This window comes from Panthera leo, chromosome D4 (assembly GCF_018350215.1).
Source record: "Panthera leo isolate Ple1 chromosome D4, P.leo_Ple1_pat1.1, whole genome shotgun sequence".
In the NCBI taxonomy this organism is placed as follows: Eukaryota; Metazoa; Chordata; class Mammalia; order Carnivora; family Felidae; genus Panthera; species Panthera leo.
In genome coordinates this window covers 86,349,829-86,367,621 of record NC_056691.1, presented here as the reverse complement: position 1 = coordinate 86,367,621, position 17,793 = coordinate 86,349,829, and the positions used below count along the sequence as shown (strand labels likewise).

Genomic DNA, 17,793 nt, shown 5'->3' with positions numbered 1-17,793 from the left:
CTGATGGAAATAAGGAAAGTCACTCTATTGTGGGAGAAGTGAATAAAGTACACCAAAGATGGCTGATGGGGCTAAAACAAACTCTGGTCTCTAGCTTAGAGACCCCTCCTCTGGGTTCTTCTTCCTTTGCTGCATACACGAACCCCCCCCCCTCCCAAATATGGAGGCTGACAAATATAAATTACCCTTCCCACTCACGTTTGGGGCTCAGATCTTTGGGGAAACCATCTTCTCTGAGCCCGTGGATGTTAAATAAATCTCTGATCCACCAAGATCTCTGAGTGCTGGTTGGTTTTTCCGCCAGCGTTCCGGCCTGGTTCCATAACAAATTTGGTTCCCTGACCAGTAAACCCAACCACGCTGGCCCATTGTTGCCACCGATTTGGGAGAACGGTGAGGCGGTGATGGAATGAGGGATTGCAAGGAAGAGTGAGCGCCCTGCCTGAAGTTTGGCAGTCTCCTGCTTGGTTGCCTCAGGCCAGCCCCCACTCTGCTGTTCCCGCCGGACTCCAGAAAACTTGGCAGGTGAGGACCTGGACCCAACATCACAACCGGTAAGGCTGGGGCCCAATCTAGTCAGGCCCACTCACAAGGGTGGAAGGGGGACCTGATCACTCCCTGAGACTTGAGAAGTCTCACAAGTAGGGATTCTATGGGAGGGAATGTAATAACATCTGGTGTGTATGTGAATGTGCGACTTGCCTGCTGAGTTCAATTCTGTGGCTCCACGGGCGGGTGCCTTTGGGGTCCTAGGGGCCCATGGAGTCTGAGTGGGCCTGTCTGCAATTCCATGATGGATGGCACTTGGTCTGTGGCAATATCAGAGTGGTTTCTGATCGTGGGTTGCAGGGCTGTGACCTGTGGGGCTGAGCGTCACTTGGGTTCCTTCAGGACATGGCCAGGCAGGCATCTGGCTGGTCCCCTCATTGGAGGGGGTGCCCCTGTCCCTCTGTCTTTGTGACTCCGCATCAAGGGAGCATCATGGGGTTGGGACGGAGCAAGGAGAGCCAGGCAAAGGTTTTAGCTGCTTTACCCGGAGACTCACCCAGGGAGGCAAAGAAGCAACCCACCACTCCCCTAGTGTTCTGCCTCCTCATGACTCATTAGGCTCCCTCTCCCTTTCCCTGAGCTTGAAACTCCTCCCTTGTCTGTGTTGCTGCCACCAGGCTCAGGCCCTCTCCAGATGCTGGTCCACATCCACTGCTATCAAGAGGCTCTCCAAGGGATCAGGGCAGGAAGCCGAGAAAGCCATAAATATAGACCTACTTCAAGGGGAAAGGACTTAAAAAGAATGTGTCCCAACCAGGGAAAGTCCCAAAACCCCAGGCGAAATCAGGAGGGACCTCGAGAAGGGGACCTTATAGTCTAGCCGAGATACAACCAGACTAAAAGGGGACACTGACTCTCTCTCCCTGTTCCTCTGCTTAATAGAGGTGAGGGATTCTCCCTCATTTCCCAGGTTAATGGCTATAATTAGAGCCAACTGTGGCCAGTCTACCTCGGGACAGAGACTTCAAGGAATATTCCCAAGCAGTTGCTGCTTCTGCCTTCCCCTCCCCCTCATGTTTCTGCACCAACTTGGGTGTGGTCCTATACCATTCTCAATGTCTCAGGCACCATTGGTTCCACCTCCCATCCTCCAAGTCAAGGAGCAAAGTCCACCCCGCCCCCCCCTTGGACCACCCATTTCAGATATCTCCACTAGTGCCCCAGATGAAAATTGACAATGGGGAAAAATTGATTGACTTTCAGGTGGACGCAGGTGAAACATATTCGATGTTTAAACTAACTTAAGTTTATTGGACCTGTCTTTAAAGTTATCAGCAAAGATCAAATAAGTTCATGTTATCTCTGTTGCAATTTGTTAATGATAGTTAATGTTTTCTGTCTCTAAGTTTTCATGGGCAATTGTTTTTTTTTTTTTTTTTAATTTTTTAATATATGAAATTTACTGTCAAATTGGTTTCCATACAACACCCAGTGCTCATCCCAAAAGGTGCCCTCCTCAATACCCATCACCCACCCTGCCCTCCCTCCCACCCCCCATCAACCCTCAGTTTGTTCTCAGTTTTTAACAGTCTCTTATGCTTTGGCTCTCTTCATGGGCAATTGTTAAGATAACTTTCAAGGTCCTTGGTAACCTGAAACTTTCCAGATAGAATGGGATGCTAAAGCTTTGATGATTGAACACAGATGTGTGTTTTTAACTTCTTATTGCTGAGAAATTTAAGGCTTTTCAGATCTATTGGAAAACATGCTTTGTACTTAATTGGTTCATGAATTTACCATATAAAAAAAATTCTGGGAGCACCTGGGTGGCTCAGTCGGTTGGGCATCCAACTTCGACTCAGGTCATGATCTCATGGTTTGTGAGTTTGAGCCCCAGTCAGGCTCTGTGCTGGTAGCTCAGAGCCTGAACCCTGTTTCAGATTCTGTCTCCCTCTCTCTCTGCCCCTCCCCCAGTTGTGCTCTGTCTCTCTCTGTGTCTCAAAAATAAATAAATGTAAAAAAAATTTAAAAATTCTGATGTAAACACCTCTCAATTGGTTACTAAGTCCTCAATTGGAGACTAAGGTTTCCTAAGAGTTAAAATTCTGGTAAATGGGGCGCCTGGGTGGCGCAGTCGGTTAAGCGTCCGACTTCAGCCAGGTCACGATCTCGCGGTCCGTGAGTTCGAGCCCGCGTCGGGCTCTGGGCTGATGGCTCGGAGCCTGGAGCCTGTTTCGATTCTGTGTCTCCCTCTCTCTGCCCCTCCCCCGTTCATGCTCTGTCTGTCTCTCTCTGTCCCAAAAATAAATAAAAAACGTTGAAAAAAAAATTAAAAAAATAAAAAATAAAAAATAAATAAAATAAAATTCTGGTAAATGTACTTAAGACTGATGAAAATAGGGGCACCTGGGTGGCTCAGTCGGTTAAGCGGCCGACTTCGGCTCGGGTCATGATCTCACAGTCCATGAGTTCAAGCCCCGCGTTGGGCTCTGTGCTGACAGCTCAGAGCCTGGAGCCGGTTTCAGATTCTGTGTCTCCCTCTCTCTGACCCTCCCCCGTTCATGCTCTCTCTCTGTCTCAAAAATAAATACACGTTAAGACTGATGAAAATAAAGAAAACAACCCTGCATATAGGAAAATAGGAGGTTTATAAGAAAGATATAAAGAATGAAAATACATTTTTCTTGAGGGTAGAAGAAAGTAATTTTGTCCTAAGTGAGACTGGTTATTTGGGGAAAAAATGGCTTTGGGACAAAATTTGAAAGCAAAAGAAAGTTGTAGCAGGTTAAGATGAATGAAATTTTAAAAGTACACTGGTATAAGGTTGAAATTCTGCTTTTCTCTCAGCTCAAATGACAAGTTTTCTTGAACTGTTGATCTGCTCTTGGTAAGACAATGCAAACAAAGGCTTATCCTCCAGGAAAATAAAAGTTGTAGGTTTCATCTCTATCAGGTCTTTGATTACTTAGTTAAAACTTCTCAATGTAGGGGCGCCTGGGTGGCTCAGTCGGTTAAGCGTCCGACTTCGGCTCAGGTAACGATCTCGCGGTCCGTGAGTTCGAGCCCCGCGTCAGGCTCTGGGCTGATGGCTCAGAGCCTGGAGCCTGTTTCCGATTCTGTGTCTCCCTCTCTCTCTGCCCCTCCCCCATTCATGCTCTGTCTCAAAAATAAATAAACGTTAAAAAAAATGTTTAAAAAAAAAAAAAACTTCTCAATGTTGAAGGAGCTAGGTTTCAATAACATGTGTATAATGCTATACATTCACCTTTGGGATATTTTATTGCCACTTTGGTTGAATAAATAAAATTGTAAAATTTGTAACGATCTGTAATCCTATTTAGGATGCACTTATGACTTCTGGGGTTTTAACAAACTTCTCAGGATTTAAATGGTAAATAAAGTCTTCTTGACCAACTAGGTCCTTGTATTTGGGATGCTAAGTTACTTGGAAAAGCACTGTCATGCAATGGTAAACCTTAGGTTGTATTGCACAGGTAAATGCTGTAACTGCCCAAATATATGCAATTCCTAAAGTTTTAATGTTTTGATATAAGGTCATCACTTAATATTCTGATTACTTGAGACGTTATGTGTCACAGAAATAACTGAATTTCTCTGTCAATTGCATCATAATGAACTCTCATCAGATCTTTAATGATGTCTATTTCTAAGATTTTGTCATTTATAATTGTTCTTATTCTCTCACAAAACGTGTTTCTTCTTCAAGGAGATTTATAAAAAGGACTTTGGGGATAAATACAGGTATTCAGCACCTTTAAGATTAATACTAAAATGGGTAAGAATTTCCAGAACTCAAAAGCTGCATTCAAACTGAACAAAAATTAGGAACATGGGATTAAATAAACTGAGGAAGATTATAGTTTTGTTATTCTTGTTAAAAATATTGCTGGTTCTCTAATGTTTCCTCTTCCAGATCAAGGAAACTTTCTCTTAAGATATCTATGATACACAAAAATGTCATAAAATATGCATTTATAAACTGAAACATTTATCTTTTCTCTCTACATAACTCCCCTGAAATTCAAAACTCTCAATGAGTATTCTTTCTTTCATGGCAATTACAATTGCTTGCATAAGTTCGATAAGAATCTGTTCATCTTGTAATAGGTCACCATTGGAAATACTGGTTATTTTACCAAGGCTTTGACTGGAATGTCATATTTGAGGATGACATTCATAGACTCAGATATGACCAGACAGCTTTAAGGAATTAGGGTTGGCTTTATAAAACATGGAGCCATAAAGCCCCTTGGAAATGTTGGCCTGGTGACTGACTTACAGAGTTCCCAGCAGCCTCACCAAGTGAGTAAAGAAGGTCACTTCCTGGCAGGTGCAGGAACCTCAGGAGATCTTGGGGACCTTGTGAAGAGGAATTCGCCCAATTCTACAGGTATTGCAGGCCTGTCTGATGGCAAGTATTTGGCTTGTCTTCTGGCCTGGAGAGGCTACTAAAAGTTCAACCCAGAGATTCCTTATAAAAGGTTCCAACAAAGCAAACTTTAAAAGATCCTCATGACTAATCGCTATTCTTGCTGAGCTTGTGTAAATAATTAGGCCAGATTTGTTAAGACTGGATTTGTCCTACAAATGAATTGGTCCCAATTGGGCTATCCCTAGAAAGGGGGGATTTTTAGAGAAAACAACTATGTTTCAACAATGTACCATAATGGATGTTAAATTCTAGTTATGATTGCCTTTAAATGTTTGTTGTTTGCCTAAACTAGACAACTTGAGGTAAACTTCAGAAAATTGTCACTGTATTTCGTGTATAGACAATCTTCTGTGCTTGTTATTCTAGGGGATAATAATAAGACCCCATGGGCATGATTATTTAAACAACTGGACAGGATGAATCTCTAAATATGCAAACCATATCTTCCCTAAACCTGATCTGACAGTTACCAGAAACCCGCCCCTTTTGAAGACTTGGAGGTGGACTTTACTGACATACAACCAAATAGAGGATTCAGTTTCAGGTATCGCCCCATGGATCCATCACTCCAGAGCTAAGAAGGTAACTCAGAGGAACCCTCAACCTGGCGAAGTGATCCAGATCCAGTCAACCCACTTAAACTGACCCTCAAAAAGACACTGGCCCCTGAGATCTCCAGCCCTGCTCCAGCCACACCCCAGAAGCTGGCTGGCCTGCGCATGGCAGAAGCTTAAGGAATCAACATGTGGACTAAGCCCAGGGGTTTGGATGCAACTCTGTGAGCCCTTGCCCCTTACTGGTGTCATAGCCCTGATCTTACTTCTTACTGTTGGGCTGATAGAGACTGCACTAACAAGCTGGGCATGGGACAAAAGATGCATGCCAGGGGCGCCTGGATGGTTCAGTTGGTTAAGTAGCTGACTTCAGCTCAGGTCATGATCTCACGGTTCATGAGTTCGAGCCCCACAACAGGCTCTGTGCTGACAGCTCAGAGCCTGGAGTCTACTTTGGATTCTGTGTCTCTGTCTCTCTCTGCCCCCCCGCCCCCCGCTCATGCTCTCTCTCAAAAATAAATAAACATTTAAAAAATTTTTAAAAAAGATCCATGCCAGGTCTCACATACCTCCTCTGGATGGGAGGATTATTAAGTATTTCCTGTATATTATGATAACCTCTCTCACCCTCACAATTGCCGCTTACCCACTTTGCCCCCAGGATTGTTATATAAAAATAAGGGGGTCAAGGGCGTTCAGCACCTTCACCTCCCTCCACAAAGATTGCTACAAGGGAAAACACCCACTCTCTGTCAGTCACCTGGTGCCCCAAGGACTAAGTATTGGACCGTAGAGATAACCCAAAATGTCAGGGACCCATGTCACAACAAGGGCCTCCAGAGAGGGAAGCGAGCTTGCTACACTTACCTTCCTCAATGAGGGATCTCAGACAGGGGAGGGATGCCAGACAGGGCCCTTCAAAAAGTTATAAAGGATACCCAGGACAGGGTAATAAAAGCCATAAAGGTGACCACTCCCCTGACAACCTACCAAGGTTTGACCTTTCAGCCCTCAATCAGATGCTTACCAATTCCCCACTCCAGCGTTGGGCCAACACTACAACTCCTCCATAAAATAGATAATCACACCCAAACCTGCTGGATGTGCTTGCTGCTCAGCCGGAGGGCTTACTTAGCCATTCCTATCCCTTTGACCTCTAATTCAGCCTACCGATGCTTAGAGGCCAACTGGACTCAGATGTTATTTCCTCTTCCTAACCCCAGAGATACCCGTGTACACTGAAGATCAGCTCCTAACAGCCTTTATCCCCAAGTTCCGGGCTAAATGGGCAACCCTGCTACCCATTCTGATAGGCGCAGGAATTGTGACAGGAATAGGAACCAGAATAGGGGGCACAGGTTCACCCGTAGGACTGTACCATAGACTATCCCAAGAGATAAATGAAGACATGGAATGGGTGACAGATTCTCTGGTAAACTTACAAAGCCAAATAAACTTTCTGGCGGCAGTGACCCTCCAAAACAGGCAACCCCTCAACCTCCTCACTTTAGAAAAAGGAGGGACTTGCATCTTTCTGGGGGAAGAATGTTGCTATTTCATAAACCAGTCAGGAATAGTTACAACTAAGGTTCAGGAACTCAAGGAAAGAATTCAACATAGACAACAGAAAAGTATCAATCAATGGAAAGGATGGGATCTCACGGATTGGGCATCCCGGCTTCCTGCCCTGGCCCCTCCTCTCCATAATTTTACTGTATCCATCGGCCCCTGTATACTGAATGCTGTGGTACATTTTATTGAAAACACTGTTGCTCGCCAAACTACTGCACACATCTTAGCCTTCCAAGAGTACCAACCTGTAAAACTGAAAGGTGATGCCTACTAAAAGTTTTGTTGTTTTTTTTTTTGTTTTTTTTTTTTTTTTCAACGTTTTTTATTTATTTTTGGGACAGAGAGAGACAGAGCATGAACGGGGGAGGGGCAGAGAGAGAGGGAGACACAGAATCGGAAACAGGCTCCAGGCTCCGAGCCATCAGCCCAGAGCCTGACGCGGGGCTCGAACTCACGGACCGCGAGATCGTGACCTGGCTGAAGTCGGACGCTTAACCGACTGCGCCACCCAGGCGCCCCTAAAAGTTTTTTTTTTAAGGCATCAAGGGGGAAATGTTGGAGAAGTGGATAAAGTACACCAAAGAATGGCTGATGGAGTGAAAACAAACTCTGGTCTCTAGCTTAGAGACCCCTCCTCTGGGTTCTTCTTCCTTTGTTTACTGTGCGCAAAACCCTCCCCCTCCCCCCGCAAATATGGAGGCTGATAACTATAAATTACCCTTCCTGCTTGCATTCGGGGCTCAGATCTTTGGAGAAACTGTCTCCTCTGTGTCCGCCGGTGTTAAATTAATCTCTGATCCACCAAGATCTCTGAGTGCCAGTTGGTTTTTCCGCCAGCGTTCCAGCCTGGGTTCCGTAACACTCAAGGTGGTTCATACACGTTGTCCACCTTGGACTCAGCTGCCTCACCTTAACTGCCCTATGTTCCCTGATGGACCAATATTGACCCATAGGTAGCAACAACTCTATGTCCCTACTCAGCAGGAAGAAGCTACAGAAGATGAGACCTTCTTCCTTCAACAAACATAAAGATTTAAGGATCAAAATTGTTCAGGGGGGGTATGATGAGGGAGGGTGGAGCAAGCAGAGGGCAAAACAGGCTGGCATATGCCCCCTCCAGGATCCTGTAAGTCTACTTCCTTTATCTCAACTGCCCCAATGTATATGCTAGCAATCATACTCCAAGCTTAAGGCCCCATGTTATGCATCTGAAGGGTCTCATGATTGAGGTTTTATTCAACAGTAATAAGTGGTGTTTACTAGCAACAGCTATCCCCTCAGGGTCCCAGAAATGTTGCTTCCAAAATACCTTAGAGGCTTGCTCTATCCCTGACCCCCTCCCCACATGAGGGTATATAATCAGTTACCCATCACAACCCCAGTGCAACTCTTCCTGCCCCTGGGTCCTGTCCATGTGCTTTAATAAAATCACATTTTTGCTCCAAAGATGTCTTCTAGAAACTTTCTTGTTCATCAGCTCCAGACCACCCCGTCAAATGCAAAACTTCATCAGTATGCATTCTAGATTATCACACAAATATTTCTGGATTTCTAACTGACCGGAATACTCAAACTGGTGCTTTAAATAATCCCTCCCTTTCCTTTCATGATTGGTTAAACTCCTGGACTTGAGGATTTTCATCAATTACCAAAGGACTTTTATTCGGGTTGCTCTTTCTTGTTATTCTAATTACATTTGGCTGTTTTCTCCCATGTCTCTGCCTGGTGACAAGACTCCATCACTACAATAACTTCAAGTCAACAGATGATCCTTTCCACTCAAGGAGGTTCATAATCGTTGTCCACCTTGGATCCAGCTGCCTCTGCCTTCTATAGCTCTTCTATGTGTTCCCCAAATGATCAATATTGTCTCATGGGTAAAGATATCTCTTCACCCCTAAAGAGCAAAAAGAAGCTGCAGAGATGAGTCCTTCCACCTTCAACAGTCTTAAAGATGTAAGGGTTGGGGCGCCTGGGTGGCGCAGTCGGTTAAGCGTCTGACTTCAGCCAGGTCACGATCTCTCGGTCTGTGAGTTCGAGCCCCGCGTCAGGCTCTGGGCTGATGGCTCGGAGCCTGGAGCCTGTTTCCGATTCTGTGTCTCCCTCTCTCTCTGCCCCTCCCCCGTTCATGCTCTGTCTTTCTCTGTCCCAAAAATAAAAAATGTTGAAAAAAAAAATTAAAAAAAAAAAAAACAACAAAGGGGTACATGCACCCCCAATGTTTAAAAAAAAAAAAAAAGATGTAAGGGTGAAATTGTTTATGGAGAATATGATGAGGGAGCATAAGGCAAGCTGAGGGCAAACTACAAGCTGGCATTACACCTCCCCTAACCCCAGGTGAGATATATGTGTGTGATATTCCTCAAGCACTCCAGGCTGCCCAAGAACAAAGGAAAGGAAAGAAAACAAATGGTTAACTGATAGAGATCACAGTCATATAGGACGTGAGTCTCCATCAGTTTATAAATATCATAGTAAATTAGAAGAAAAAGGCAATCTTATCAATAGCCTAATCTCCATAAAGCTATAGACTCAGTTTCCTGGAGCCCCCACATCACTCCTCCATAGGAATATGGGGGGAAAAAGGCAAGAAGGAAATGGCAGGAAATATTAAATTTCCTGATACACAGCAGCCCAGTGACAAATACTTGAGGCTGGCAGAGAAGAACATTTCACCAGAAACTCCCTACTGTCTTAATGTTGATGTTTGCTAGAGGGAAAAATACCTTAGCTTGACAATAGCTAGGCCTCCAGTATTCTGTAAATCTTCTTTAGCATATGAAAATCTCTTAGGAAACTACCTTGACTTTACTGCCTCCAACTTGAGTATATAAGCAGTCACTCTTCACATCCCCAGGGCAGCTCTTTCTGCCCATGGATCCTGTCCCTGTACTTTAATAAAATCACATTTTTGCACCAAAGATGTCTTCAAGAATTCTTTCTTGGCCTTTGGCTGTGGAACCCACCATCACCCCAAAACATCATCACTGGTGAAGTGGGGGGTGAGAGCACCTTGACCCCCCAACTCTCTCCAGCATCCTGACCCTGGCCGGGCCTCTGCCATTGGACCTACTGGCTGAACATGGGTGTGAGATGTGCCCCATCAGTGTGCTAGGAGGCAGGCGTAAGTGAGGGTGCTGCTTGTCTGGTGCTGGGCCTGGGGTTGGGAGCTAAAGGTATTCTGTCAGAGCTGGACTCTGCTTCTGTGGTCCCCTATCTTCCTGGGGACAACACTTCCTGGGAGTGATGCCATTAGGAGCCTACCCTTTATTCTTTTCCCTCTCAGAGGGCCCAGAGGTCAAGAAACACAGAATGGGGACCAGAGGACATGTGTTTATTTAGCAAGCAAGAGTGGTTCCATCAGCAGGGCAGCCTGGAAGCAGCTGGTGGGTTGTGTAATGAGAAGGGTCCCCTGGCTCTCTCAGTGGTGTCCAGGCTTGTAGGTACAGCAGGGCAGTGCCCTGGGCAGAAGTCGATGAGAGGTGGATGGTGTGGAGAGAGCCAGAGGGCACCTGAGAGGGAGTCAGGGGAATAGAGAGGGCAGCAGTGCTGGGAAGGTGAGACAAAGGCAGACCTGGGACCCCCTCCCAGCTGCATCCTGGCTCCAATCAGCCCCCTCTGCAGCCATACTTACCGCACGATTGCTCACTTATCCATGCACTGATCTGTGGGGGAATGAGTGGTTAGTATGGACAGGGGTGTGTGGGGGGGATCCTTGACCTTCAGGGCCTCTGCACTGCCCCTCGGCTGCCCTGGGCCCCAGGCTGGTTCAGCCACAGAAGCTCTGGGGGTTCCCCTCAGGGATGGTACAGCAGAGGGCTAGATGATGGGGCAGGGACTCGGGGAGAGGCCTGAGGACAAGCAGACCTGGGTGACCCCTTTTCTCCAAAGGAGGCAGGTGAGGCCCAGCCACAGTTCTGATTGGGCACCAAGCCTTCTGCCTGTTTACCTGCTGAGTCCTGACAGACCCTCAGCCTTGGGGAGGCACCTGCCCAGGCCAGGCTGCCTGAAGACAAGGGTGCCTCCCAAGTCAGTGGTAAGTCAGCCCCAGGACAAAGGTAAGATGGCCCAGGACAAACACACCTGGGTGGAGGGGGAGGTGGCCAGGCAAGGAGACTGAGGAAACTTGGCCCCATGCCTCCAATTCTCATGTGGGCAGGCCTGAGCTAGTGTGAGGGAGGAACACTTGGGTCCCAGGACTCTGGTTGCAGCAGGGTCTTACTTAATGTAAAGTGGCTCCTGGGGCTCCAGTGACTACAGCAAGGACCTGCATCCCTTCTCTCCCCCCTTCCCTAGTGAGGCAACATCAGGCCTGGACAGTCTCCATATGCATTTGTCCTCTCCCCAGCTGGTGATTACCTATGCGGATAGGGAAGATGATGTGGTGATCTGTGAGGCCCAGGGATTTGGCAAAGCTGATGAAGTTTTCCTTCAGCTTAGGGGTCAGCTCCTTTGTCCTCCCTGTGGCCAAGATGGCTGGTGAGTCACTAGCAGAAGCTCCATATATATTGTTGAAAGCATGAACGAGGTGTCAGACCCCCTCCTTATTGAGGGGTTCTGTGGATGACCACTCTCCCACCTCCTGGATCTCCATAAATATTGTGGAACCCGTGAACGATGCGTCAGACCCCTCCCTCCTGAGGGGTCGGTGGAAAGACCCCTCTCCCGTCTCCCAGGGCTCAGAGTGAAGGGGACATTGGGTTGGGTGCAATGGGCCTCTTCTCCCCCAGCATGACCAAGACCTGGGGCCCAGAGGAGGTAAGACCCACCATAGAGGGTGATCTTGAAGTACTCCTGGTTTCTGTAAATTTTCTTGAAGAACAACATGGCAAACTGGGTGTAGTCTGTGGCCGCCACTCGTAAAACATACCTCTGGATTCCAGTGTATCCTGTATGGTGGATGGTGAGATCTCAGCCTGCCCTGGCTGTGCAGAGGGAGCTATTGACTCTTCCCCTGCCTCCATAGGATGGTGTCTGTGTAAAGGGGCAGGGAGGTCCATGCCCGCGAGGACCCACCCCACTTAGGACTCACGCTCAATGTTGCCCAGGGTGTATTGGCCTCGCCGCGAAGTTGGGATGAAAATTCTGAGCCAGTGGTCACAGGTTTGGTTCCTGTGGAGGAAGAGATAGGTAGGTAAGAGGGTGACAGCCAACAGTGCCACACACCTATTCTTATCTTGCGGGATCCCGCTGTAACCTCTCCTGGGGTAAATCACCACTGAGGCTCCAGTCTGCTGGATGCCAACACTCCCTTAGCTGTTGGGCCAACCCTGACCTCTCAGCGGCATCCCATCTTGTCCCCTGGCACCATAGAATCAATCTCCCAACATCTGTCTTTCTTCTGCTCTTTCTATGACAGATGCTCTAGCACCATCCCCAAGTGCCAGAGCCAGAAACCCAGAGGAGCTGGGTAAGCCTTGCCTCCCCTCTCTAGGTCCTAATCTGCCCCCACTCTGGTCATCTCCCACCTATGACTGATCAGCCTCCTGGGCTGCACACCATCATTCCTCTTCCTGCTGCAGCCACACCCACTCCTCACCAGTACCTGAGGCCCCCGCCACTGTGTTCACCGCCCCCTCCATACTGCTCATCAGCTCCTGCTCAGGGCAACCATGCAATGGCTTGCTGTTTCTTGAAGAAGTGGTTCTCTCTGACTCAGTCCAGCATCCCTGCCACGAAGGTCCCAGGCCTCCTTCTGATGCAGGTTGGTTCCTCAAGGCTCAGCCTACAGACCACCTCCCTGGAAGCTCTTGACAAAGCCCTAGGTGGGATCCCAGGCTGGATCCAGTGACCCTCCTCCCATTCTAGGACACCTATTCTCTCTTTGTCTTGTTTCCTGATGACGGTCTGTGTCCATTCCCAGGACTGTCTTCTGTCTGTGCTGAAGTGACCGAGAAATTTTGATCCAGTGAATGAAAGAAGGAATAAATACAGGGACCCAGTACCCAGCGGTAAGATGAATGATCATTTTTCAGCTATGGTCACCCCTCGGCTATGACATCAGTCTGCCTCTTGGACCCCCACAGCAGCCCTCTAGGCCCCCCATGTTCCCGTCGAAGGTGGTGGTACTCACCAGGCCAGGGTAGAGGTGACATTGTAGCTGTTGTCATCATTCAGCTCATAGGTGGTGGCGTAAATCTTAAACTGTCTGTGTTTTTCTTTATTAAATTCATTCCCTGCCAATCCTAAGACGTACCATTTCCCCTGGAACTACAATGGGGGCTGATGATAGGCAGAGCCAGGAGCAGCCCCAGGGGGCCCTCCTGCTCCATCCCTGCAGGCACCTCTAGGCAGCCTAGCCCAGAACCAGAAGCCCCTCTAACTTGGTTGCGGGCACCCAGACTGGCCACACAGGCTGGGCTGATGAACCTGGAAGGAGCTGGAGCTCATCAGGCCAGGCAGGAGCACTGAGTGTGTCAGGGAGAAGGTGACCCTTGGCAAGTGGTCAGCTGGCATCCCTGAGTCTCAGTTTCTTCATCATGTAGAGGGCCTGAAGATGTTCCCACCTTGTAAGAACTTCAGAGATATGGAAAAGAGTGTGGACCAGGGGAGTCTGCTCAGCTGACCCTCTTGTCAGCAAGGTTGGTGTGGATGGGGACACAGGGTGTGCCTTCCATCAGGGCACCAGAGGACAGACTGAGCTAAAGCCTGAGCCCCTCCTGTCTCTCCTCCCCTCTGTTCACACTCTTCTCAGGGCCTCCCTGCACCTGACCCTCCAGGACCCTTACCTCCACATTCTGAAAGTCAGGCTGCAGAGGGACCCTGCGCAGAGGCGGGGCTGGGATCAGGTTTGGGGTGGAGTCCAGGGCCTGGGTCTGCAAGACCCCCAGCAGGACAAGGCCCAGCCACAGGAGACCTAAGGCCATGACTTCAGGGCCAGGGAAGCTGGCACCACTCCGGATATCAGCTGAAAGAGGAGGTGAATGAGGAGGCTTCTGGGGGGATGCTATTTATGGTCTCTGTGGCCAATGGCTCACCCCAGGGTGGAGCGACTTATCCTTTGCCAAATCCTGGATTGGTGAGGCAATTGCTAGTATCTCGTGCTGAAGATCATGGTAAGTTTTTGCCCTTCCCCCAGGTCAGGATTATGCAAGATGAGGGGCAGGAAGGTCCAGGAGGCTGGAGGATGCATTCCCCATATCTCCACATCTCTGGCGGGGACAGTGACTCCCTCCACACTCTCTTCTCCCTGGTTAGCACTGTGTGAGGACAGTGGTCTCTGATCTGGACCAGCTGTCATCTCTGACCTCCAGGAGCCTCTCAGCTGGGGCCAAGTGCAGGGTGGAGTAACTGGGGTGGCATCCCTTTTCTGTATCTGATGAAAGCGGAGAATACCTCGCATCAACAGAGCCCATTTTGCTTCGTGATTCTCCAAAGGGAAGGGAAGGAGAGGCAGCTGAAAGAGGACATTCCTGGTAGGGATGGACAGAGTGTACCCTGTGCCGCTCATGAAGCCCAATCCTGGCCCTCCCAGGGACCCACCCCAGGCTCTGGCACAGGGTGAGACACCCTTCCCCTCCCCCCACCACCAAAGGCCTACTGGGGAGTGTTCCTGATGAGGGAGCATAAGGCAAGCCGAGGGCAAAGCACATGATAGCATGCCCCTCCTCCCAGGTGGGATCTGTGTGATATTCCTCAGGTATTCCTGACTGCCCTATAACAAAGGAAAGGAAAGAAATCAAATGGTTAAGTGATAGAGATCACAGTCCTGCGGGACGTGACTCTCTCCATGTCCTAGTAAATTAGGAGAAAAAGGATATCTTATCAATAGCTGAATCTCCAGAAACTTATAAACTTATAAAGCCCAAATATCACCCTCCCTCCATAGTCATATGGGGAAGAAAGGCAAGAAGGAAATGGCACATGGTATTAAATTTCATTATGACCTGCAGCCCATTAACAAATACATGAGGCAAAAATGGAGTATAACATTTCTCCACGTATTCCCTAGTGTCTGCATGTTAATGCTTTGCTAGAGGACAAAACCACCTTAGCTTGACAACAGCTAGGCCTCCTGTAATGTGCCAGTGTTCTTGAGCATATGAAAATCCCTTTAGGAACTTCCTCTTGACTTTATGGCCCCCAACTCCATGGTATATAACCAGTCACTCTTCACAACCCCAGTGTAGCTCTTTCTGCCCAAGGGTCCTGTCCATGTCCTTTAATAAAATCACCCTTTGTGCACCAAAGACATCTGATGAATTCTTTCTAGGCCATGAGCTCTGAATCCCCACCATTCCAAAACCCCACAATTCCCATCTTGAGTAAGCCCCTCCCCTCTTCCATGTCCCGTTGGCAGGGTGAACCCAGACCTCAGCTGGCCCCTAAGAGACTTGGCCCCTCTTGTGGGCCCAGTGGAGAGAAACCCCAACTTGGCATGCCAGCCGCAAATAAGACAGCTTGACAGAGCAGAGCTCTAAGCCTATAGTCCCAGCTCCATCCTGGTGGGGGTCACTGGGGAACATGCATCTGCACTGTGTGAAAAGAGGTGGTGGGCTGGGGCCCCAAGGAGGGCTCTCTACCCTGCCACACTGGACACCAGGAACCTTGGGTCACAGTGAGTGTTAGGACTCAGCCTCATCCTTGAGAGATCATTGATACCACCTGCCATCTCTGGTTATAGTTTTGGGCTGTGGAGCCCAGGTCCTTAGGCCTGGACCCCAGAAGTGTTCCTGCCATGGCTGATCCCAGCTTTGTCCTGGAGGGAAATAATTTCCTCATGAGGGCTTGGCCATCCCAGTCCCTGCCCAGTCCCTGGGCAGTGTCTCCAAATGTCACAAGGGCCAGGGCTGACAGAATGCCTGATCTGAGGCTAACCTGAGGGTTCACTGCATCACATGAGACTCCTGGAGACCTCATTGGCTCTTCCACCTGCTGTAAGGGAACCAGCTCCCCTGGCGTGGTCTTTAGGTGGTGGGCCCTGAGAGAAGAGACTCTGGGTAAAGAGGGAGCATATGGCAAGGTGAGGGCGATGTAAAACTAGAACCCCCTACATCCCCCCCCCCCCCCCCCCGCCGTGGGATATGTGTGACATTCCTCTGGCTGCCCAAGAACAAAGGAAAGGAAAGAAAACACATGGTTAACTGATAGAGATCCCAGTCATGCAGGACATGAGTCTCCATCAGTTTACAACTATCTTAGTAAATTAGAAGAAAAAGGCAATCTTACCAATAGTCTCATCTCCAGAAGCCTATCGACTCACTTTCCTGGAGCCCCTATTAACACCCTACCCTCCATGGTGATGTGGGGAAGAAAGGCAAGAAAGAAATGGCAGATAAAATTAAATTTCTGATACCCTGCAGCCCAGTGACAAATCCTTGAGGCAAATACCGAGTACAACAATGTCTCCAGGAATCCTTACCATTCCTAATGTTAATGCCTTACTAGAGGTGAAACAACCTTAGCTTGACCATAGCAAGGCCTCAGGTACCTTAGGAGTCCTCATAAGCATGTCAGAGTCCCTCTGGACACCTCCCTCCCTTTTCACTTTACTTCCCACAACTTCATAGTATATAGTCCGTCACTCTTCACAACCAGAGTGCAGCTCTTTCTGCCCATGGGTCCTGTCCACGTGCTTTAATAAAATCACTCTTTTTTGCACCAAACGCGTCTTCAAGAATTCTTTCTTGGCCATCGGCCCTGGAACCCCCTGCCCACTTCACTCAAAAACCCCATCTTTTGGTGTCCTATGTGGGGGTGAGTCTTTTCTTCTGGGCCCTGAGCATTTGTGCAAACCTGGTGAGTACTTTCTCTTATCGTCCTTTACGTTTATTTCTGGGGCTTTTCAAGGAGTATGGTGTTATTGGAACACTTTCCTGTCCATTGCTCAGTCTGCACTCCTCTAGCCCATGGCTACTCTATGGGGAGAAGAAGGCCTGCCTTTTGGCTGGAAGTGAGTCCCCAGGCTAGAATAATAAAAATACCCAGAAACTTGGGCCCTCTCTTTCTTCCTGTCATTATATATTGTTGTCTGCCTTGGGCACGGAACAGCCACCTAAGTGACTAGCATGTGAGGTTTCCTCCTCATTAGTATAACGTGATCCCTTCCACATCCCTGGTCTAGCTGTTTCTGGCTATGGGACCTCCCCCGTTACTGTTGAAAACAGTACCTGATTGAATTAAAACCCAACTGGGGACCATTTCCTAGGAAGTTGGCTGTAAAGGCTCTATGTGTTGGAATGTCACATGGAACATGATCAGTTTCTGTCTTCATTGTTTTTGGTCAATGTCCTCTACTAACTACTACTTAAATAGAAAATTGGGCAATTCTCCCTTGTAAAACTTTTCCAGTGTTTTCCATGGGTTAAAAACGGTGGTTTCTTCAGCCTTCTCAGCAAGGCAAAGTAGGTCCATCTGCTGGCTCCTATTTGTAGCCTAGGATACAATGGGAAAGCGGGGGAGGGGGGTACTAGCATCCCTCCTACAGATGCCCTTAGTATTTGGTCGGTGACAATAGCGATTTGGTTAAAGGTACGCCTCGGGTCACTATGACACCTCAGGAACCTCTGATATATCCTCTGCAGAGGACACCACGTGGGAGTTTGGGGGGCATTTTTTTGTGGTAATGGATCTTCTCTACTTTTCTATCTCTAGGAGGACAGGAGCTTGTCCTCAGTCCCCAAGGACTCTCCCTTGGGATGTCTTTCAACCCACTAGAAGCAATTTGGATTGCAAAATTTAGGAAAGGACTGATGTCCTGTAACATTGTGTGGTCTTGTAGGATCT

General features: G+C 48.2%; 2 protein-coding genes across 2 annotated transcripts in view; both read right to left on the bottom strand.

Moving 5' to 3' along the window:
- LOC122205305 (neutrophil gelatinase-associated lipocalin-like) overlaps positions 1-17,793 on the bottom strand; it is a 38,188-nt gene that overhangs the window by 10,610 nt on the left and 9,785 nt on the right. The gene's annotated exons all lie outside the window — the stretch shown is intronic.
- LOC122205304 (neutrophil gelatinase-associated lipocalin-like) lies at positions 10,386-13,998 on the bottom strand. The gene is made up of 7 exons (XM_042913576.1): positions 13,797-13,998; positions 13,142-13,278; positions 12,101-12,180; positions 11,838-11,957; positions 11,428-11,529; positions 10,703-10,733; positions 10,386-10,580 (listed from the first exon to the last, which is right to left on the bottom strand). The coding sequence occupies exons 1-6, from the start codon at positions 13,932-13,934 to the stop codon at positions 10,714-10,716; spliced, it is 597 nt and encodes a 198-aa protein (XP_042769510.1). The 5' UTR covers positions 13,935-13,998; the 3' UTR covers positions 10,386-10,580; positions 10,703-10,713.

Bases quoted from the DNA above. Each gene is read 5' to 3' on its own strand.
- LOC122205304 (XM_042913576.1), bottom strand. From the start codon at position 13,934: ATGGCCTTAGGTCTCCTGTGGCTGGGCCTTGTCCTGCTGGGGGTCTTG. The intron at 12,181-13,141 runs GTGAGTACCACC...CTTCCTCCACAG, and splicing joins GTCACCTCTACCCTGGCCTG to GAACCAAACCTGTGACCACT. The intron at 11,958-12,100 runs GTGAGTCCTAAG...TCCACCATACAG, and splicing joins CACCCTGGGCAACATTGAGC to GATACACTGGAATCCAGAGG.